Source organism: Coccinella septempunctata, chromosome 8 (assembly GCF_907165205.1).
Source record: "Coccinella septempunctata chromosome 8, icCocSept1.1, whole genome shotgun sequence".
Taxonomy (NCBI): domain Eukaryota; kingdom Metazoa; phylum Arthropoda; class Insecta; order Coleoptera; family Coccinellidae; genus Coccinella; species Coccinella septempunctata.
In genome coordinates this window covers 14,502,908-14,526,689 of record NC_058196.1, presented here as the reverse complement: position 1 = coordinate 14,526,689, position 23,782 = coordinate 14,502,908, and the positions used below count along the sequence as shown (strand labels likewise).

Sequence of the window (23,782 nt, the reverse complement as noted above, 5' to 3'; positions counted from 1 at the left end):
TGTCCCCTTCATTTCCTTTGATTCCCGAGTAACCGCGAAACCAGGCTTAGGGAATAGAATGAAGCTTGGGAATCGATGTCACATCTCGAAACATGGCATATACAGGGCGAGTAATTGACTCTTACAAATATTTCAACAGTAGTTTCGAGGTAAAAAAAAAACACTTTTTTCCTCTACCATTTTTTCCAAATCGGCTCGGTTCAAAAGATACAGGCTGTTGAAAACCCATAAAAAAGTGTTATTTTTAGTTCTATCTCACAAACTGTTTTATCGAATGAAATGAATTTCGGAATACAGTTTTTCATTTATTTGATGAATCTTTTTGGAATATAAGATATTACACACATCTTCCAGTTTTTTCATTATTATCCTCGTTATAATCATTACTTACTATGAAAATACCAATAATTCAAAGAACCCACAAAACTCTTGAAACTAAGTTGGATGCCATCTAATGAGTATTCGAACGTTTTGTAAAATAAAAGTATTCTTCATATTCCCTCGTATAATGCGCCGTTTTCGAGTTATTTGATGTTCAAAAATAAAAAATATCTGCGATACTCGGAACTTTGTGTACTTTGGCCGAATGCCAAAGTACTGCTAAAAACTACTGTTTAAAAAATCCACATATTCATAGATTTAGCTTGTTATTCCGAAAGGAATTTTGATTGTCCAGAGGTGGCATAGCTCATGATGAAAACTTGAAATGGCTCTATTTTTTATCAGGGCCGAATCGGAAAAAAAGGGAAAGGAAAAAAGTGTCCAGCCCTGATAAAAAATAAAATCATTTTAAGTTTTCATAATGAGCTACGCCACGCCTGGTGTAACAAAATTTCTTTCAAACAGAGTTGCATTCGACCAAAGTACCCAATTTTCCGAATATCACAGATATTTTTTATCTTTGAACATCAAATAATTCGAAAAAGGCGCATTATACGAGAAAATATAAGGAATTCTTTTATTTTACAAAAAAAAGTTCGAATATTCAGCAGATGGCATCCAACTCACTTTCAATAGTTGGGTTCTTTGAATATTTGGTATTTTCATGGTACCTACGTGATAGTTATAATGAGAAAACTGGAAGACGTGGGTAATATCTTGTATTCGAAAAGGGTTCATCAAATAAATGGAAAACCATATTCCGACATTCAATTCATTCGATTAAACCGTTTGTGAGATAGAACTGAAAATAACACTTTATGGTTTTTCAACCGAACCGATTCGTAAAAAATGGTAAAGGAAAAAAATGTTTTTTTTACCTCTAGAATCTACTCTAGAAATATTTGTACGAGACAAAGACCTGTACCATTTTTTCACGTTCAACACAATATTTCTGTTTATGTAGGTCAGCACTCTCCCTAATTACATAACTCGGACTGGCTCTCCATAATATTTACCAAAAATCTAGATGAAATCATAAGAGAAAAACATAAACAAAGTACCTACACATAATTACAAGTACATAATGAAAACATTATCTACATTTGGTGCTCGCAAGACATAAATCATTGACATAATGGCATAAATTAATGAAATAGAGGTTTTCTTTTTAAACATATGTAATCGAATTTTCAAAGAGCAATGCCCTCTCATGTTCTGAAAATCTTTTATAAAAGGTGTTTCTCGAATTATTGTACAGGCTTTCAGTACAGATGCTGGATATTTTGCGATGTCTGAATCAGAGTTCGAACTACTTAACTATATTTGTTATTTGTTCATCAAAAACTTTCGATATTGCTCTTGTTATTATCAAAAAAGCGTATGCAAAGGAAGATAATTAGAGGATATTGATTGAAACCAACATCTTATTGAACAAAAACGACAAGGTTTTCTTCCAAACTCCTAATATAATTGAGTTAAATAACTTGTAAAAATATATATATTATCAAATTAATATTGGAATTCAGATTTTTCAGAATTTGCTTGAATTCAAAATTTGTGGTATAAAAATCATGGTAAGAAATGAAAGTAACTGCTCATCTAAAAATCACTAGATTTTTAATTCTATGTACGTTAGAGTTATTTCGTTCGTAAACGTACAGATTGTGTATCGCATTGTGAAAACTTTCATGTAGAACGAATATTTCAACTTTACGTTCATGTTGAAATGGCGTGCGAATTATGCGTCCATTGAATGAGCCATTACATCTATATATCCAGTACGTTTAGTACATTGAACTCAAGAAAGTGTTCAATGGTTTAGTATGAACGGATCATTAATTTCAGTTTAACGGAAATACAGTTGACACTGATCACAAAGCTCACTGGGTGAACAGTTTTAGCAGAGTGAACTGTTTTTAGCCTCTGTAATTATCGATTATCTGTTTTGTTAAAAATTTTTTATGCGAATCGGGCTGAAGAAATGAATCCATCCACATAAGCTAATCTGCAACCTAATCAGTTCTATGTTGAAAAGATACGAGTGATTCCATTCTATACCGGGTGGCCCACCCCAGACGCGGCGCTCATTTTGAAAGAGTGAATAAAGATATTTTGAAAATCTTTTCTTGTGGTGTGTATAGGGTGTTCAGAGGCAGAATTTAAAATTATTGTGATATATACAGGGTCAAGATATAGACCAAAGTTACACTTTTTTAAATGTAGCACTGTATTTGACCTCACAAATGGAATGGTAATCTCAAATTATGATGATTTTCTTCAGATCACTTAATACTTTAGAAGGACCATTTACGAGATAATGGCGTTAGGTTTAGATGTAGGAAAATTTTATGAAAATAGTTTCAAAATTAATTTTTACGTTCAACGAGATTTAGAAATACCGTGTGTGCCATTTGAAATAAGAAAGTTTTCGACGATTATTTGTAGCTGATGATGAGAATTAATTAAGTATGATCACTCTGTATATTTCAGAGTTGAAATTTTCTTTTATATGTAGTTGTAGCCAACTTGTCTACTCGAAAAAATTCTGTCTGTATCGCTGGCGTAACTAGTTTCTTCATTAATTACTCCATATTTTCGAATTTTCGCCATTATCTCGTAAAAGGTGCTTCTGAGCTATGAAGTAATCTTAAGAACCTCATCATAACTTGAGCTGGCCATTCCATTTTTGAGGTCAATTAAGGGTGTTACATTTAAAAAAGTATAACTTCGGTCTATATCTCTGTTTTCGAATACCCTGTTTACATGACAATGAGTTTAAATTTTGCTTTGCGACATCCTACATACACCACAAGAAAAAAATTTCAAAATATCTTCAATCTTCATTTACTCCCTCAAAATGAGCGCCGCGTCAGAGGTGGGCCACCCGGTATATCCTGCATTTGCCTGAGCAATACAGGTTCTTTGGAACCTGCTGTTAATTTCACCATATTTTATTGTTCATGGCTTTAGGACACCTCGAATATTTTTGAGAGCTTGCATGATCTATGTGGTTTTTTATGACACCCTCGATAAATAAACAAGGAATTAACGAGGATTGTAGTATCCGATATTAGCATAGAAACCACTTCTCAGACCATTGCCGACATGTTTCGATTTTATTCTAAAATCTTCTTCAGGGCTCTAAAATGATTACAAGATTTTTCAATTAATAACACTTATAAATAAAATGTGTTGGAACATACAATGGGACAATACATCAGTACAGCAAATGAATAAAAATCAATGTCTGCATATTACAATGCATAGACAAATTCCAAATTGAAAATACGAAAATTGAGAGAAACATTGAATATAATTTAGCTCAGTATACAGGTACCTGATTTAACATTAAAAAAGGGGGGAACAGTTACTTACAGTCTTTTTGTGGTTTTATAGTCAAAATCATGAAAGATATGAAACACATAACACTCTTAGACAACATCAAACGAGAATTTAACCAAAAATTGGACAAATCGGAAACAGACTGCTGTGATCACACATATGTTATAAGTAAAATTGAATTGTGTTTTGATCTACCGAGATGACATTGACGTTCAATATTAATAATTCGTTCAAGTTATTTTTCTTTTCATTTTGTTGATGAGATAGTAATAGGCTGTATTCAAACTATCAATATCTGTTCTCCTGTTAATGGATTTTTCATCCTGCTTTATAGAGATCATTTCATGTAGTAACCTCTTTTTTAAAATTTTTTGGTGTCCTAATATTTTTATTGAGTCGATGTTAAAATCAAAAGAATGGAGTGTATTTGATACATGTTCTGCTAAGGCGGTGTTGTTGTCTTTTTTCTTTTTTAGAGGGTTGAGTATGTTGAGGGAATCTCTTTCATGCTCGGAGATTCTGTCTTTTAGATACCGACCTGTTTGTCCTACATATGTAGACTGACAATCCTTGCAACAAATCTTGTAGATCACATTACTCAATAATTCTTTTGGAGTTGTACTTTTTATTTTTGTGAAAAGCTTTCTGTTGGTGTTTTCAGATCGAAAAGCTACGTCGACACCAAGCGATAAAATATTTCTTCTTATCTGCTCAGATAAACCTTCAACGTAAGTCATGGCGTAAAATTTTTTGTTTTCAATCATATTGTCTTCTTGAATTTGTTCTCGACTTTCTCTGTAAATAATTTTTTCTATGATTTTGGTGGGATAATCATTTTTCTGTAAAATAGCTTTTATTTGGTTTAAGTTGTCTCGGTGAAATTCAGGAGAGGACAGTTTCAGAGCTGTATTTTTCAAATTATTGATAATATTAATTTTTTGTGTGATGGTGTGCTTTGAATTAAAATTTAAAACTCTGCCTGAAAAAGTCGGTTTTCGATACCAATTATATTTTATTTCATTGCCATGTCTTATCAGCAAAACGTCGAGAAAAGGTAAGGTGTTTTCCTGTGATTCGACTTCAATGGTGAATTTCAATCGTGGATGTACGCTGTTAAACACTTTTATTAACTCAAGATCTTATAATATGGGAAGCTACGACAGGTCAATTATTAAGTGGTACAACGAAACAAAACATTTTCTTAGAACTAATGAAAGCATAATCATCACAAAAGCTGACAAAAGCAAAACAACGGTAGCTATGTGTTATTAATTGAAAAATCTTGTAATCATTTTAGAGCCCTGAAGAAGATTTTAGAATAAAATCGAAACATGTCAGCAATGGTCTGAGAAGTGGTTTTTATTCCAACAACCTGACCTTCAACCCTGTTAAGCGAATTGATTATCAATAACAAAGGTCTCAAATCAAACCCATTAGCATAGAGTTCCTATTCTGATGCGGTAGATACACAAGTCGTTCAATTTCATAAATTGTAAGAAACAAGCTGCCAAATGTTCCAGACGCTCATGCAGTTCCTCGAAATTCACTGCGGAAATCGAACAGCTGACCTTTTCTTGTCTCTTCCATTCATCCAAGGTATGACTCCAGAAATTTCACGTTTGGCTGGATTCCAAACTGGAAATCGTTAATACTACTGACTGGAAATATCCACCGATTTGCTTGTCTAGATATCCGCCGAATAATATACGTCTTGATGACATTCTAAGGAGTGCCTGGAAGTAGACAAGGATATCGTGATAGTATGGAAAATGCTAGACTCGATTAGAATCTTTCGGAATTCAAAAGAACGTTCTGGATTTAGATGTTTCGTTATGATGTTAGTTTGGATATGGCTATGGACAGATTTCATTGAGAAGGAAGATATGTTAGGTAAAGGGTGAATAAACTTCAATTTATGCATCTAGAGGTAAGGAAAATCCCAGTTTAATGATTTAATGCGTAATAAGAGGAGATGCATGAGTTTTTTATAGTTGGGGAGCCGACGATGCTAAATCGGGATTTACTTGAGCATCGTGGAGACCTAATGGATTTTGAAGATTAGATGGTAGAAAGAAAAAAGTTTCTATGATGTATGCGCTTTCAGCGGTGGGGAAAGCGTCTGCAGGGTCTCAAAGATGTAAGAAAAAATCTTCAGGTGTACATACCCGAGCGTGTCAGATTAAGATACTGTACATGTACTACGTATCTCTGATAATGAATTCATGCTTATCTGACAGTTTTCGCGGTAGGACTGGCCGTACGGAAGAGTTGAAAATGGTAAAAAAAAAATTTCCAGCGTGTTAGATTTCTGGAGGCTATGTTAATTGAACCCAAAGGAAGCTACTTTTCAAGGGACTGACAATTTGGACGTGACGCAAGGTCACAGCGGTCCTTTGAAAATGTAAAAAAAATCGTTACTTGTACATACTCGAGCGTGACAGATTTTCATACAGATGGTTAATCTGGATGTTGTAGACGTGTTGACCCATTAATCTGACACTAATCAGGGGGGGGTTTTCTTAATCTGACACTTTGAAGATATAAAAAAAAATTTTTTTCCGAATATTCCCCTGCCTGTATCTCTAATCGTTTTTGTATTCATTATGAAAGTTGCAGATAATGAAATTGTACACAACTTTTGTCTGAAGCAATTTTACATACTCTTAACCGTTCTCGATTCAAAGGGCGATAAGGGCAAGAAGCTTAGCCACACATGAGACAGGGCAAGGTCAATGTAGAATCCCAGTCTAATCTACAATTGTCAAAATGACAAGGTATTTCTATGATGACAATTTCGAAATTAGTCACGAAAATTTTAGTGTTGTCTGTGACTGAACCTTAGAATGTATTATTTTCCAACGAGTGAATTTTCGCTTCAGCATGTATCGCTAAACACCTCGCATTAATCGCCACATATATCTCAAAAACGTTTGAACGTAGAAAAAATTGCTTAGGACAAAATTTTTAGAAATTGTTATGCTCTACAACTTTTATAATGAATGCGAAAAAAATTTAAAGCCCAGGGGAGGAGATAATTCAAAAAATCTCATTTTTGTGACCTTTATGGTCAATTTTTATTGTTTCGGCTTCCCACTTCGGCTACCCAACTATTACTGATATATTCAATATATTCCGTCCATCTCAAACTGCTGTTTGAAAACAACAGAAATTTGGTTTTGGGTTTCCTTTTGCAGTACATTTATTTCATTATTTGAAGTGATAGGTAGAGGTAGTTTTCCTCAATTCAAATTTAATACAAACAGTTTTATTGTTATTCAGTACTAGATCATCATCGCGACACCATCTTTATAATTTTTCTTTTCTCTTTAATACATTGCAATTTACCAACTAGTTATAGTGTAGGCTCAAATCAAATATAACGGTTCAAGTTTCTCACTAGCATTTTTAACTGCAGGTGTAATCGATTTTTTTACCTGTTTCATATGTTCGAGATATTCGAAAAATTCCAAAACATTTTTTTCAGTAATTTTTGTGCTTAAAGCCCGTTTGCAACAGCCGAGAATTCTCTAGAAAATTTACTCGAGATTTCATGCGCCGTGAATTATGTACCGTTGCATACGCACTTTCGGTAGAATTCTCTGTTCAATTGCGTACTAAATAGGCTCCGCCCTTTTCTTGCGAGAATTTTGTACAGAATTCTCCAGAGAATTCTCGGCTGTTGCAAACGGGCTTTATGTGAAACTCGGAACATTGTCATATAAATTAACAATCATTTTGGCATGCCCTGTGGTAGTATAGGTATGTCGGTAATTACATTTTAAAAATAATGAATTTTATACAAGGTATTTTGAAAGAGCATGACGTATGAAAGTTATATATTTTTAAATGGAACACTCTGAATTTTCTTGTATTATTGAATTCTTCGAGAAAAAATAAGAGATATCAAAGTATCTCAATACCTATATCTTCGTTTGTGAGATATTCAACAATTGAGGTGAAAGACCGGACAAAAGAAAACTAAAAAAAGTGTCTCAAAATTCGAAAACAAAATACTTTTGATGGTCTACTCAAGCCACAGTTTCTAGCTGAAAGGGATTTGAGTGGCCAGTAAAAATTTCGTACGCTTGACGTGGCAAATTTCAATGATATTGAATTTCTTTGACAACGTTACATTTTGAGGAAAAGTTGAATATCTCACAAACGGAAAGTTACCTTGGTAAAGTCAGTTTATTTTTTCTCAAACAATATATGAAAGTCATTATTTTTGAAATGTTGTCCAGATCGACATACATATACTTCTACACAGCAATTCCTGAAAAATCATAACATTTGGCTACAAGAGTCAGAGTCGTTCCGCTTGACTCACCCTATATATCTCTAAAATGGTTGTTAATTTCTATGGTCAGTTTCACATAAAACATAAAATTATACTTCCTCAGCCCAGACCGTTTAATAAAAAAAACACCATTTGCCACGAGATTCCGTGGCGTTCAGCTTGACTCACCCTGTAGAGGAGAGTCGTTGTTTTTTAAATTTGATACTCTACATTTTTCATTGCCGATATTAAGTTTTCGACTTCATTCTTGACATGAGGTACCTTTGATTTGATATCTAATTATTTCAAAAGAGTGATTGGGATACTCGAAGATTTTTTCTTCGAATTTGGGACTTCCCTGTACAGATGCCTGAAGATTTTCAATTCATTGCCTGCGAACAGTGCGAACATAAAAGGGACAGAAGACTTCAAACGATTCAATAGAAAGCTTCATGGATTCTTGTTAAATCTGGAACCATGGGTACAATGGCTACATGAAATGAACTGTTTTTTATTTTTGAGAATGTTTCACTTTACTGTCATATTTTCGAATTTGATTCGAAATAAAAAAAATGATTTGGTATCTTTATTCCAATCGAACTGGGGGACTAGGTTGGGAAACTTTTTTGTGGGATTTATGTAGCTATTGAACATTGAATGTTTATGTACCTATCGAACATCTGCGTGTGCGTTTGGTATTAATTCAAATTTTTGACACTATTTGAATGATTTTTTATTTATGGTATAACCAGGCCATGAACATTCAATTACCTCGGGAGACATTGGTGAAAATCGACTGATTAACAATAAATTTTTGATTGCTCCTAATGATCTGAAACAGCTTACTGCTGAACCAACAACTACTACCTACGGCCACATCCCAAACTCTCATAGATGTTCATAATTTGTTCTAGCCGATTTGAGCTAGTAATTGATTCTAGTGTCATTGATCAGTCAAGTTTCGATAGGGGTGTATTTCACATGATCAACGTGATTACTTGTTGGACCATCTGGTACGTCTTTGATAATCTTCTCTAGGTTAGTGATATTGATTTGAAGATCTCCAATTTTTGTTGTTACCTCAAGAAAATATGTTTTCTTTCCAATTAATGCTGAAATTCCGTTCAGACCTGTAATTATGTAAGGGCCTAGGTCTGTTATTTTGAAACTTGATTATATCAGATAGGAAACTGTATTTTGATTTTTGATTGGCCTTCTTCATATCTTGAGTTTGCACCTACCAATCGTTGCATCTAAAAATTTTTTCAAATTATATAACTTATGCTATTGAAACCCAGATAAAAAACATATTGGTATAAGAATATAAATATTACCTGATACATGACTCTTTCTTTAATAATGTAAAATAATCCAAGAAAATATATATTTTCAAAAACAGGTTTTGGAACTATATACAGTCGCTTTTTTCGAGGAATATACAATAAGAATTGAAAATCATTGATTTATAGTGTGAAAAACTCACCTTTGAACAGAAAGCCTGAACTAGCAGTAAATCTGAAAGAAAGCAATAAAATTAGCATAAGATATACAATCGATAAAGGGGTGCATGAATTATATTATATATTTAGGGTAAACTCAAATTTACTTTGAATTTGCTATCTTAATAAAACTAATAATATAGGGGTGCTCCATTTCAAATAAGGAAATAATTTCTCTAAAATTCCTTTTACCAAAGTTACTTAAACTAAAATGTTTCGGTAAAAAACCATCCTCGGGATGTGAAACGGCAATTGGTAAAAAATACAAAGTGATATAAAAAGGCAGTAGGTTATTGCTATCTTGTCACAACTCAATAACCTGGACACCTCACTCATCGCCAAACAAAAAATACCCAATTGAATTCGAGAATTAGTGAAGGATTTTACGGACAGGGTGGGCAAAATTCGTTGTCTACTGAAGGGATCTCGAGAACTATAGCAGCTAGAAGAAAACGGACGACACATTCTCGAGCCCTTTTTTCTTGACTAATCCAAAACTGAAAACAGATCCAGTCTAACATTTATAGATTTTAAGTTATGAACGAAAATTCAGAAATTGTCATTTTCAATGAAGCTGAATAACTCGCTTATTTGAACTCGTATTCGAAATCCGTTGTTACATTCTACAGGCACTTTTTTATGAGGAATTCGAATATTATATCAATAAATTTTTTGATCCAGTCATTTTCGAGATACGACAGGGATTTCTGATTTTTCAAATGTAAACTATAGTTGAAAGTTCCTTCATCTTGCTGCAATTTCTTTGCTGATTTCAAAAATGTATCATATATGGCTATTCACATGAATGTTACACGAGAAAAAAATTCAATACTTTTTTCTGCTTTTCGATTCACTGTTGAATTTTCAGTAGGCTGGCGTAACCATAGCGACCGTTGAAAATGCATTATGGTTCGTGAACTCCACATAATCCTATGTGAACTCAACCTTCTGCGAAAGGAATCACCGACTGACGAATAATTATTTCTTTTATATATCAATATCGAGATCGATATCCTTTAAAAGAGAGTAAAAGTATTTCGTCCGATTATTGAAGAAAAAAATTTATTCAATTATCGTTTTTCTATTTATGAAAGAAACTTTGAGAGTCAGTAATAAAATACGTTAGCTATCTATAATTATAATTTTTACAGAAGTAAGATGATGAAAAATAGGTACTTCTGTCAACGGTAGTGTTCTTATTGTGAACCATCGTAAGATAAGCATGCCAAACATCCCGAGAACAAACGATGGCAAATTAATCATCGAAATATTTATTCAGCAACATTCAGCGTGATTCCAATCATAGAGGCTCAGGTTCACAAAATATAATTCATTTTCAACGGTCGCTATGGTTACGCCAGCCTACTGAAAATTCAACAGTGAATCGAAAAGCAGGAAAAAGTATTGAATTTTTTTTTCTTACGTTATCTTCATGTGAATAGCGACATATGATATGATACATTTTTGAAATCATCAAAAAAATTGCAGCAAGATGAAAGAACTTTCAACTATAGTTTAAATTTGAAAAATCAGAAATCCCTGTCGTATCTCTAAAATGACTGGATCGAAAAATTTATAGATGTAATATTCGAATTCCTCATAAAAAAGTGCCTGTAGAATGTAACAACGGATTTCGAATACGAGTTCATATAAGCGAGTTATTCAGCTTCATTGAAAATGACAATTTCTCAATTTTTGTTCATAACCCAAAATCTATGACCGCTGGGCTGGATCTGTTTTCATATTTGGAATAGTAAGGAAAAAAGAGCTCGAGAATGTGTCATCCGTTTTCTTCTAGCTGCTATAGTTCTCGAGATCCCTTCAGTAGACAACGAATTTTGCCCACCCTGTACATGAATTCAAGGGAAAGGTGCAAAAATTCTTGGAAGGACGATAAGTTAAGGGAAAAGGAGGGAAAAAAGATTGGCGGATCTGTTAAGATTGAGTTTATTAATTTGAAGTCCATGGTTGATATTTTAAAAAGGAGAGAACATGAAAGTCGAGGGAAACTATATAGTGTAGTGAAGTATTCAAGATTGAACCAACTAAAAGATGTACAGATACCTACACAACTTGAGTCAATGTCATACCGAAAACTTAAAATCATACTCCCCGAAGCATTCACATATAGGCCCCGTAAAAAGACGGAAAGTCTAAATAGAGCGAAGATACAAATCAGAGACAACAAATTTCCAAAAAAGAATGGAAATTTCGTTATTATTTTTAATTTGTTTATAAATTATGGTATTTCATGTGTCCTCATATTTTTGACTTGATAGATCCGTTAACCTGTTTATGTGTTTCGTATTTTTGTACGTTCCTTTTTAGAGGTTAATTTTATCAGTTGACTTTTGTTATTAAACTCGGCACTTAATTTTATAGACGCTCGCTTCTAAATACGTTTCGCAGTCCAGAATTTATGTCTTCCCTCCATTTGGACTTTCCGGATTTTTACGGGTTCTTTATGAGAATGCTTCGTGGAGTATGATTTTAGGTTTTTGGTATGGCATTGGCTCAAGTTGTGTAGGTATCTTATCTGTACATCTTTCAGTTGATTCAATCTTGATTATTTCACGTTACACTATAGTGTCCCTCGACTTTCATGTTCTATTATTTTTATAATATCAACCATCGACTTCAAACTAAAAAAACTCAATCTTAACCGATCCTCTAACCATTTTCCCCCATTTTCCCTTAACATATTGTCCTTTCATGAATTTTTGCACCTTTTCCTTTAATTCATTTACGTATAATCCTTCACTACTTTTCGAATTTAATTGTGTATTTTCTGATTGGCCGATGAGTTAGGAGTTCAGGTTATTGAGCTGTCACAACATAACAACCACCCACTGCCTTTTTATATCACTTTGTATTTTCTTCGAGTTGCAGTTTCACATACTGATTATAGTTTAAGCACAGCTTCCCTAACAAAGTCGAATGAAATTAATGACAAAATAGTATATAACAATAATATAAATAAATAGTGAAACGAAAAAAATAATCAAATTAATCTCTTGCACTTTTCTTACGAATCAACGTAGTAGCGTGAAAACTATAATAGGAACCGTGGATCCAAAACACATTCTAGGTAACCTGTGATCTCCCAGCAGGGGTATGAAAGTTCGGCGTGATTTTGGAAACTCGACCTTATTGACGGCCCACCAATATGGCGGCCGACCCGAAGACCCGATCACTGAACCGAAGTTGAACGAACGAAATAATTTGAATTTTATGATGTTAACAACAAATTTTCGAACATATATTCGAAAATTTGTGCTAAAAATTTTGAGAGGATGCCTGGGCCCTGGTTAAGTACAAACAGATGTGAACTGTGTGCACATGGTTTTTTGAAGTCGTTTTACAGTTTAGTTGGTTGCTTTCTGCTTATTAACAAATATAATATTTCTATTCTAGGTCTACAAAGATTATAAAGTTGGATCAGTGGAAGTGTTTATTGAGTGAGTAGTACTCCATTTCAAGTTTAAGCCTTTTCTTCAGTGTATTGCAAGAATATAATATTGTTTTCCTGGATATGGACTAATATTGTACTTTTCATATTTTAGGTCTCCAACGAAATAACTTTGATCAGTAGAGGTGTCAAGTGAGTTACATGAATTCCAGTTCAAATATTTAATCTTATTTGCTCTTGGTTATTTAATTTTATTCATACAATGTCTGGAACTACAGTGATGTCTTCTGTTCGATATAGGATTTCCTTTTCATGCAAATATCCATCTTGCAATAGTTCTTATTACGAAAATTTGCCAGCTGAATTGAAAAATAAAACATTTCACCACTTTCCAAAAGATCAGGCCAGGTTGCAAATCTGGAAAAAGATTTGCAACATATCTTCTGAAATAAATTGTTCCAATCATCGAATATGTGAAAATCATTTCGATGTTTCTGATTTCAATAACCCAAATGACCCTGTCCGTCTGAACTGTAAGGCCATTCCTCGATCGTTGAATGTTAAACTTCAGAATGAGCACTCCTATGCCCAAAAAACACTTAACGATTCATCATTTTGTGGAGCTTCTTCTCCATTTAGTCTTGACTCTTCATCTGAAATTTCTGTTCAGCCTGAAAACAGCAAAACACCTATTTCTGATAGCCCCTCAATTAGTCTTGAGAAATCACCTTGTAATCCAGATGGAGACGATACTGTAGAACCTGGTTCCCTTTCAAAAAAAATTTCAGATAACCCCGTATCATCCCCAATAAAAACTTGTTGCAAGAACAATGCTGATTATGTAGATGTGACAGACAAGTATTTATTTCTCACAGAAAATAAAACATTAATTTTAACAAAAGCCGGGCTCAAAAAATCAGATCTTACTCCTCCAGAAAACATCATGTATCAAGTACATCGTAATGTACAATCTAAATTTTGTAAATTGAAAGCATTATTTGATAAAGAACACACCGAATTATCAGAACTGAAAACTTTGTATACAGATGGTAAATTTCAATTAATTGAAGAAAATTTAAATCAAGTCACGAAAAATTTCATTAATAGTCAGTTGATAAATTTCAATAAGCCAAGTACAGGTCGAAGATGGTCTGTAAATGATAAAACTTTTGCCCTTTCCATTTTTAAAAGGAGTCCTAGGCTTTATAAATACCTTAGAGCTTTTTTCCAATTACCATCTCCTAGGACTCTCCAGACACTTCTCTCAAATATCCCTTTTGAATGTGGTATTTTAAGGCCAGTCATGGAACATTTGAAAGCTCAAACTGAGAAAATGCATGTGCTGGACCGATGTTGTGTCCTAATTTTCGACGAGATATCTTTGTGCAGTGGCTTTTCTTATGAAAGACGCAAACAGAGAATCTCGGGCTTTGAAGATTTGGGTTCACTAGGTCGAACATCTAATCCAGCAAATCATGCGCTGGTTTTTATGATACGGGGTATTAAAGTAAATTTTAAAGTACCAGTAGGTTATTTTTTCACCAAGGATACTGTTAAATCCTCAGATTTGAGTAAACTCATTGTGATGGTAATTGGGGCCTTACAGGTAGTGGGAATAGAAATTTGTGCTACAGTATGTGATCAGGGTAGTACAAACAGAAGTGCACTCAACTCACTGGTTCAGAACTGCACTGATGACAAGCCATCTTCTTATCATTTTATAGTTAATCAAAAACCAATATTCACAATTTATGACGTTCCCCATCTTTTAAAAAACACCAGAAATTCTATAATTAAGAGCAAATTTGAATTTGAAAAAGGAAAGTTTGCGAGTATGGAACATATAAAGCAAGCTTTCCTTACAGATAGAGATAAGCGGACTTATAGTTTAATTCATAGATTAAATGAAAACCATTTCAATTTCAACGACACTTATATGAAAATGAAAGTAAATGTGGCAGCCTGACAACTTAGTGCCACGATGGCAGGAGTGATAGAATTACTTCATGTATGTGGAGAATTGAGTGTTGATGCATTAGGAACTGCAGAATTTTGCCATCTGATGGATGATTTATTTGATTCACTGAATAGTTCACAGTTTTATAATATTCAAGGAAAAAAATTTCGATGTGCACTGTCTGAAAACTCACCTCACTTAGAATTTTGGTCCAACCTACTGCCTAAATTAAAGAATTGGAAAATTTTTGAAAATGGGAAACTTAAAAATAATTTCAAATTTGTTGAAGGTTGGCAAATTAGTATAAAATCAGTAATGGCACTTTGGAAAACATTAAAATCAAAAGGGCTGATTTTTCTAAATTTAAGGAGTTTGAATCAAGATCCCATCGAAAATCTTTTTGGACAGATAAGGCAACACGGTTATTTCAATACCAATCCCACATGCTCTCAATTTGTCGCAGCCCTCAAAACCGTCATAATAAATAATATGAGCACTCCAATTTCCAAATCCTATAATTGTGAGGATGATTCTTGTAAATCTCTACGTGACTTTGGCAATTTAATTAGAAAATATAGTGTAAGTGAAGTAGACGGTGAAGATGATATGAATCCTCCCATTGACATCACAGTTGCAGAGGAAGATATGCCTGAGGAAAATTATGCATTCATTCATTCATTCATTGCTGTATCCCGTTGCCGGGAATGAATCTACAAAACGACGAAAGCGGGAGAAAAAGTTGAAATTGACAGATTGCATGCAATGTAGACAAAATTTATTTTCAGACTCGGTTTTAAGTCAACATTTATTCTTAACATTCAAGGAAAATGATGAAACTAAAAGACTGAATTATCCCAGTGAGAAATTAATCCAATTTGTTGATATTATACATAATGAATCATACAAATTTTTAGATAATTTTGGTCATTGTGATAATTTACAAAATAAATTTGTTGAAATGTTAAAGGGTCATCATAAAAATTTCGAGTTCTGTTCTCTTCATAAAGTTTCTGAAGATATCATCAAAATTAATTTTAGAGTAACACTTTTTAAATATTTAAGGGAAAGAAATTTAAAAATTAAATCTGTTAGTAGTGGGCATATCAGGAAACAGATCATATTTTCTGATAGTAAAGTAACGCCATCAAAGAAGTTGAAATTAACTACCTAACTATCAACAAATGGATTAGTTCTCACATTCTAAGACTGAATTAAACAATTCACTTTTCATGATTGAGATGATACTGCTTTATTTTTTGTTTGTTTCATGTTCACAAAATCCTCATGATTGTCTCAGCTGGATGAAACCTGATTTCAACTACTTGAAAAAGACTGATTTTGACTGCTTGAAGAAGACTGATTTTTGACAATTTGAAGATTTAACTGATTCTGACCTGTGATACTGATACCGAAATGTGATACCATTACCAAAGACTTTTTTCAAGCTTGGTACAAATGAACATTTGCCCAGTCAACCAGTTTCAGTCACAGGGAAGTTGTTGGGAATTACCACTGTGGAAATGCGACTTCACAATGTTGATTTAAAAAAAGGCCACCAGTACTTACTGGAGAGTGCTTAATGTCCGCAACATCGCATATCGCGGGTAATTACCCAGTACATCACATAGTAGGTGTAAAAAAAGCACCCTAGACAGCAACTTTGCGACTTCTCAGTTTGGAGGTTTTTGGAACGATTATTTGGACAGAATAAACTACCAAAGTGTATCCTCTATTGAAGTTATATTCATGTTCAATTTGATAATTACCATCGTGGCAATCAATTTGCACTCTATATTCGAGGCGTTCCGAGGAAAAGTGACCCAAGCTACAATTTTTCTGAAATTGAATTAACAGTAAGAACTGCCTGAAAATGAATCAAAATTTTATATACTCGTAAACTCAATTTCAGAAAAAAATGTAGCTTGGGCCTCTTCAGCTCTGAACGCCTCATTTGTACCCTGTGTTTACTCTTTACTCTTAGCTACATACATATATTTCGCATTTTGCTCTCATCCTCAAAAGGGAAATTGAACAACTATATGAATTACTGATATCTTTTTATTCAAGATTAATATGTTTCATACAAATCAAAATATATAAAATACAGAACATATATCTTGTTATAAATCTTCATTCCACTTCAGGAACGGCATGGTCCAGCTGAAGAAGAAAAAATCAGAGTTGTATTGATAGTAATAAATTGAGTGTCATGAAAAATCTAACAACAGTAGAAGGTGTTTTTTTTTTCAGCACAGTATTTAAAATAATAATTTGAAGTTCTCTCGATGATTCAAATCAATTCCAAGTTTGATTTTGAAGGTTGTGAATGTTACTTTTATCACCTAAATTCAAATGAGGTATGTTGAAAGTTGAACGTTACAAAAGTGCAAAAATGGGGGGGATAAGAGGGCCAAGAAGTGATCATGATGTAGTCATTATTTCAATAGGTTATATAACTACTCACCTTTTACTGCACGTTAATTAATCAATCAACGTCAAGTAACACTTAACTAAAACTAAATTTAATAATAGAACAGCTCGGTTAAAAAAAATATTCTAAAAATTCATTCATAAAGATTTTGTTTGTTCATTCTCTCAACACAACGCAGTTACAGAACGAAACACGTCACACCACGTTTTGCATAGCGGGATTTAGGTTATGAGTTAACCTCGAGACCACGTGCTGCTAAATAGAACATTTCAGACAGTTACTAAAAGTTTTTCTTAAAAAAGTCGCTGGGAAGAGTTCATCGAAATTTATTCACAACACATCATTTCATGTTCTAAAAATATCACAGATTCAATATTTCAAAATTATCAACAGAGAGAAGTCGCATAATAGTAGCTATATTCACTTCATCGGAACATCTCGATATGATGTTACATGCAACCACTAGGGATCTAAAGTTGAGGAATTCGCAAACTTAACAATATGCGGACGTTAATGTCCACAATGTGAAATCTTAAGTACATCCATGAAACTTCTCAAAGAAGCGCTTCAATGCGATATTTTTGGGTACTCTCTGCGACTTACTGTTACATTTCTGGTTGACTGGGTGTGATATTAGTTTATTGCCCCACCCCCCTTTTGTTCTGAGATATTTGTTTATTTCATGAAAAATATTTACCTTTATTATAAAGTGTTGATTTCATCATCACAAATGTGATTAGTTATAAAGTTTTTGTTTCTTTTTTTGTTACTTTGGATATTTATTCATTTTGAGTTTGATATTTTTATTTTACTGCTAAATAGATATGTTTATTAGGTTTAACTTTTGACTGTTTTGTTTTCTCTATGGGTATATTTTGATTTGTTGTTTCCTTATCATGATTATATAAATTGTAAATATTCTTTGAAAATGTAATCTGGCCCAATGTGAATAATGGTGACTATTTCGTAGGTATGGAATTAAGATTTCTCCATTCCAGTTATATTTTGTGAGTGCTAAGCACATTATGAGTAAGATTTGCATCATTGCTAGTCAGGTTCCACAATTGTCTCTACCTTTTTCCCTCTAGGGGTTCAAATTCATTGAAGTAAATGACAATAAGTTTATTCTTTGAATTAACAACCAACAGCAAATTTACACATTCATAGTAATATGTGTAAGACAATAATTCTATTTTAATAAATATCTATGTATTATGTAGTCATTTCTGCCAAGATGATTCTAAACATTAGTCATATATAGAAGTATTTTTCTGGGATACTCATTTTTAACATCATTAGTTTTCATTGTCATAAATGGATTCTTTGTTAATTTGAAAAAAGTTCAATATATTAATTTATTAATTGAAATTTGTTTTTTCCTTCTAATATTCCCAACATTTTTCAAACCTGAGCTCTATAGAGGCTATCTTACCTAAGTTCGAAAAATACACTCCATCGCCTCTCTCTACTCCTATCGTTCTTTTAATCGAATCTTTCCCACTAAACTCGATAAAAAGAACAATAGTAGCAGAGAAAGGCGACGGAGTGTATTTCTCGAACTTAATACTTCATATTCCGAATTCATAAATCCCGCCTAAATTTTCTTCCTCCCCACTCTTCGTGCCCACGCAAATGGCGGCCAAACAAGTGTCATCCGTGTTTCTGTGGATTAGTAGGGACATTGCATTTCTTGTATATTCGTGTTCTGTGTCTCCCAGCAACGCCCGAAGTGGATTACTCTGTAGAATTTCGTTCGATACCCGTGTGTCTAGGATCGATCGCGTAAATTCTAAATGTCACTAATTGAACCTGAAATTTGGGCGTTTTGCTTTTAATGTCTAACTGTTGTCTTTTTATATTTTCTCACTTGGAAATATCTGTCTCTTATTTGACTATCATAAGTAATATCGTAGCTTGAAATGTACGAGAAATTCAACTTTCACTGTAACTGCTACGTAACTGCTATGATTTAGAATATTTGCTACTACTACTACTAGCATATTGGCTACCTAAGTACCTAAGAAGATTTTTCGGTGCACAGATTTAATAACTTCGAAAGTTCTTGTGAAGTTTAAAAAAAGGAAGAAAGTTTTGGAAGTCTTCACCTCTTCAAAATTATCCTTCGATTTTCTCTTGTAGCAATTGTCTGTTCATGAACTTTGTAGGTTGAAAACTATTTTCTGCTTTGCAACGTAGAGAATAGAAGAGTCGAGAATAGCGTTAATTGAAGTATTTGTTGTAATGAACATTTAAATCAACGACTAGAGTTGGAATATAAAAATTGATAGCTACCGTTGAAAATGCATTATGCATCGTGAACTCCAAATAATCCTATGTGAACTCAACCTTCTGTGTTATAGGAATCACCGACTGTCGAATAATTATTTCTTTTTTATATTGATTTCGAGATCGATATCCTTCAAAAGAGAGTAAAAGACTTTCGTCTGATTATTAAAGAAGAAAATTTATTCAATTATCGTTTTTCTATTTATGAAAGAAACTTAAAGAGTCAGTAATATAAATAAAATACGATAGCTATTTATAATTATAATTTTTACAAAAGTAAGATTATGCAAAATAGGTATAGACCATTCAAGAATGATTGACATCCCAGTAGGTCTTGCAAGTCCAGGCGCAGCTTAATCAAAGAGTTACTCTTTGGCCATAGATTACAGAGTAGCTCTTTGGCTTAATATTTGGTCACAAGAGATTTCGAAAAATTTCAGTACATTCAGTCACAGAACTGGAATATATTAATATAACCTAGAAAAGTATATGAAAATGAGAAATATTCAAATTTGCAGCATATTTATCAGCATTCAAAATTGACACGCAACTATGTTTCCAATTCGTACAATTAAATTAAGAACATAAGCAGCTGTACAAAATTCAAATAACCGTCGGTAAGTGCATAGATTCACATATAATAAGTCTATAGATTATTGTTTATTCAAAATACCAACCTGAATTCCGCAACACAAAATCTGAACTTATGGGCTATTACCAACTTAAATTCGATTTTCCACAGCCGGCCGAATTATGAACCATCGTAAGATAAGCATGCCAAACATCGCGAGAACAAACGATGGCAAATTAATCATCGAAATATTTATTCAGCAATCCTTGATTCCAATCATAGAGGCTCAGGTTCACAAAAATATAATGCATATTTAACGGTTCCTATGGCAAACCAGCCTACTTATAATTCAACAGTGAATCGAAAAGTAGGAAAAAGTGTTTAATTTTTTTCTCGTGTAACATTCATTTGAATAGCGACATATGTCTATAGTTCACATTTGAGAAATCAGAAATCCCTGTATCTCGAAAATGGCTTCATCAAAAAATTTAATAATTTCATATTCGAATTCCTCAAAAAAGTGCCTGTAGATTTCGAATACGAGTTCGAATAAGCGAGTTATTCAGCTTCATTGAAAATGACAATTTCTCAATTTTCGTTCATCTCAACTCAAAATCTATGACCGTTAGGCTGGATCTGTTTTCAGATTTGGAATAGTCAGGAAAAAAAAGCTCGAGAATGTGTCATCCGTTTTCTTCTAGCTGCTATAGTTCTCGAGATCCCTTCAGTAGACAACGAATTTTGCCCACCCTGTACATCCAAAAGATGTCCAATGAGGTTCATATACGGATGGACGGATGTTTTTGTCGAACGTCCCTTATTTCAGTAGAAAACTAAAATTCGATTGACACTTTTGATTAGTTCTCTATAAATGTTTAAAGAGACCATCCACCGTGGAACACTCGGTTAGGAAAGTCATCATCATTTTCATTATGAGATTTCAAACTGGTGACGCTAAAAAATTTGTTATATTCATTATTCACTTTCATTTTCTACAAAATTAGGCCATCTCAGCATTATCAATTCCATATTTTACTTTCATTTATAATTTATTGAACTTATTCAGATTATTCCTCAAGATAGGAATGACAGGATAAACGTTACAAGATTACGTTATTTCCTAGGCTATTTCCTCTTCCAAACAAATTTAGGATTCTTCAACTTAAGTATTAAATTCTATTCATTCAATAATTTATACAATATACAATATGATATTTGAAGAAAATCATCCTTCAAAATTCAACGATGCAATCAACTTTCCTTATATTATTTGCCATCTCGAAAAAGGCGCTCCGAAATACGATCGAAGATAACCTGCAAAGCACGCCTGCGTACTGCGTGTTGCCGACTACAGGAGCCCGCATTCGAGAATGACGGAAAACGCAGTTCTGACATTCACAGATAACTGTTTTATCGGCTATTGTCGTAAATCTTTTCGAAGTGCGAAATCATACTTTTTGCTGAGAAATTCTTGTGAAAATATTTCCAGTGTCAAAACATTCAATTGAATATTGCAAAATGCTCCAGACATAAAATGCCGATGGGAAATTTCACGTCAACATAGAAAATTTGGAATATAACCTCAAACAAACAGGTAACAAATAATCGTTGATCAACAGTAGGATTTAAATGCATTCAGCTACAGATATTGAACATTCACAACGTTTCGAAACTTTTGGATGTTAGATTTGCATTTTCTGTGGAGTGTTCTTCATATATCAATACTTTCAGGTGCTAAATTCATCATGGGTGACGAACCTGTGATAGCAACAAATGATGATGCCAGCGAGTGTAAAAGAGGTGCAGTACAACTTGGTTATTGGCAAGATAGTTACATTTCGTCATTTGTGAGGCATATGGATAAACGTGCACCAGAAATCAATAGGGGTTACTATGCTCGAGTCAAAGGAATGGAACGATTCATCCAAAAGTTTCTGAGCAAGGCTGGAAGCCTCGCTCAAATAGTAAACTTTGGTGCAGGTTATGACACTCTTTATTGGCGTTTGAAGGAAGAAGGTATACATATCTCCAACTATGTTGAGATAGATTTTCCCTCTGTTACTTCTAATAAATGCTACATGATCAAAAGAAACAAGGAATTGCTGCAGATTATACATGAACAGGATGGTGAGATCAAATTCAGTTCGACTGATATGCATTCTGGTAATTATCATTGCTTAGGAGTTGACATTCGAAACCTATCTCTGTTGGAAACCAAGTTGCAGCAAGCGGAAGTTAACTTTTCAAGCCCCACACTGTTTCTTGCAGAGTGTGTTTTAGTTTACATTGAAAATGATTGTGTAAATCGGTTGTTACAGTGGATTTCTTCGCGATTCAAGTCTGGACTCTTTGTGAATTACGAAATGTGTAATATCAACGATACATTTGGTGACGTCATGTTAGGTAACTTGAGAGCTAGGGGTTGCAACCTGGCTGGAATTTCCTCATGCAAAAACTTAGCAACTCAAAAAGCCAGGTTTCAGTGTAGTGGTTGGCATGGTACTAAGGCTTGGGATATGGTGCAGATTTACTACAATCTTCCAGCATCTGAGAGACAGAGGATTGAAAAAATCGAATTTTTGGATGAGCAGGAGTTGCTGATCCAGCTTTTCCAACATTACTGCATATGCATAGGTTGGCTAGGTCAAGAGTTTTCTGATATAAACTTCGAGGAATGTTAATTATCAGATCAGAAGACTGATAGATTTGACTTAATACAGAGGTAGTGAGAGGACACAGATGCGATTCTTCACTGTAAATGTTACTTAATCGAAAAATCTACGGTATTATCAGCCAAAAAATGTGATTTTTTTGTGATTCCCTAAATTTCCAAATGCATTAAAATTTATGCATGTATGAAAATGTTGAATTAATAAAATGACTCTGTACGCTGTTACAAAGTTGAAATTAGTTATGAATAAAGATATTTTATTGAGTAAAGTTGTCCAATATCGAAATAAATGCACTTCGAAACACAACATATCTGTATTGAAAACCTGTCATATTCTGTAAAAAAAATTTCATTTCTCTTATAATCAACAGAAGTGTGGCTTGTGATAAACTTAAATATAAGTTGAAAGTTCTGTTATATTTCAAATTTTATTTTTGGAAAAAAAATTCTTAAAACTCTGTTTCTTTTTGTTATTGGTGACCTCTTCTCTACTTCTACCTATTTGTTTTTTTTTTGAGAAAACTGTGATATTTTTGAAAAAGGAATTTTTCTGAAGTTTGAGAAGTAGTGCTTGTATATTGGGAAGTTTAGCTCGGTAGCTTTATTCATTTTGAATGTTTTATTTGTTGTGTGATATTGATTAATGTGAGTTTCCAAATATTGAATAAAATTACTAAATCACTTCGTATTTTTTTTTATTGATGGTGATAATTATTGCGAAATAAAATTAAATAGCTTGTAATAAATATGAATTACATCACTGGATGACATTTGTGACTTATCAGTTGTAATGCATAAGTCTGAAATAAAATTAAAATTTCTTCAATCAATACCTACCTAACTCCAAATGAAAACGCTGAAACCAGTCAACTGATTATCAATTACTCTCATTTTCTCGCAAAAAAATTTAGTGTTTTTCACGCCTTAGCCACAAAACCAACCAACTCCCTTTTGGAGTT

The 23,782-nt window shown here is 33.3% G+C and overlaps 2 protein-coding genes across 2 annotated transcripts; both read left to right on the top strand.

Annotated features, from left to right (window-relative positions):
- The first annotated feature begins 13,260 nt into the window (after positions 1-13,260).
- Positions 13,261-15,205, top strand: LOC123319389. The gene has a single exon (XM_044906315.1). It carries the CDS (start codon positions 13,851-13,853, stop codon positions 14,871-14,873), a length of 1,023 nt encoding a protein of 340 aa, XP_044762250.1. The 5' UTR covers positions 13,261-13,850; the 3' UTR covers positions 14,874-15,205.
- Positions 15,206-21,522: 6,317 nt separating this feature from the next.
- LOC123319127 (leucine carboxyl methyltransferase 1) lies at positions 21,523-23,504 on the top strand. The gene is made up of 2 exons (XM_044905978.1): positions 21,523-21,746; positions 21,884-23,504. Exon 2 carries the CDS (start codon positions 21,898-21,900, stop codon positions 22,831-22,833), a length of 936 nt encoding a protein of 311 aa, XP_044761913.1. The 5' UTR covers positions 21,523-21,746; positions 21,884-21,897; the 3' UTR covers positions 22,834-23,504.
- Positions 23,505-23,782: the final 278 nt, after the last annotated feature.

Coding starts and splice junctions, on each gene's coding strand:
- LOC123319389 (XM_044906315.1), top strand. CDS start 13,851: ATGTATCAAGTACATCGTAATGTACAATCTAAATTTTGTAAATTGAAA.
- LOC123319127 (XM_044905978.1), top strand. CDS start 21,898: ATGGGTGACGAACCTGTGATAGCAACAAATGATGATGCCAGCGAGTGT.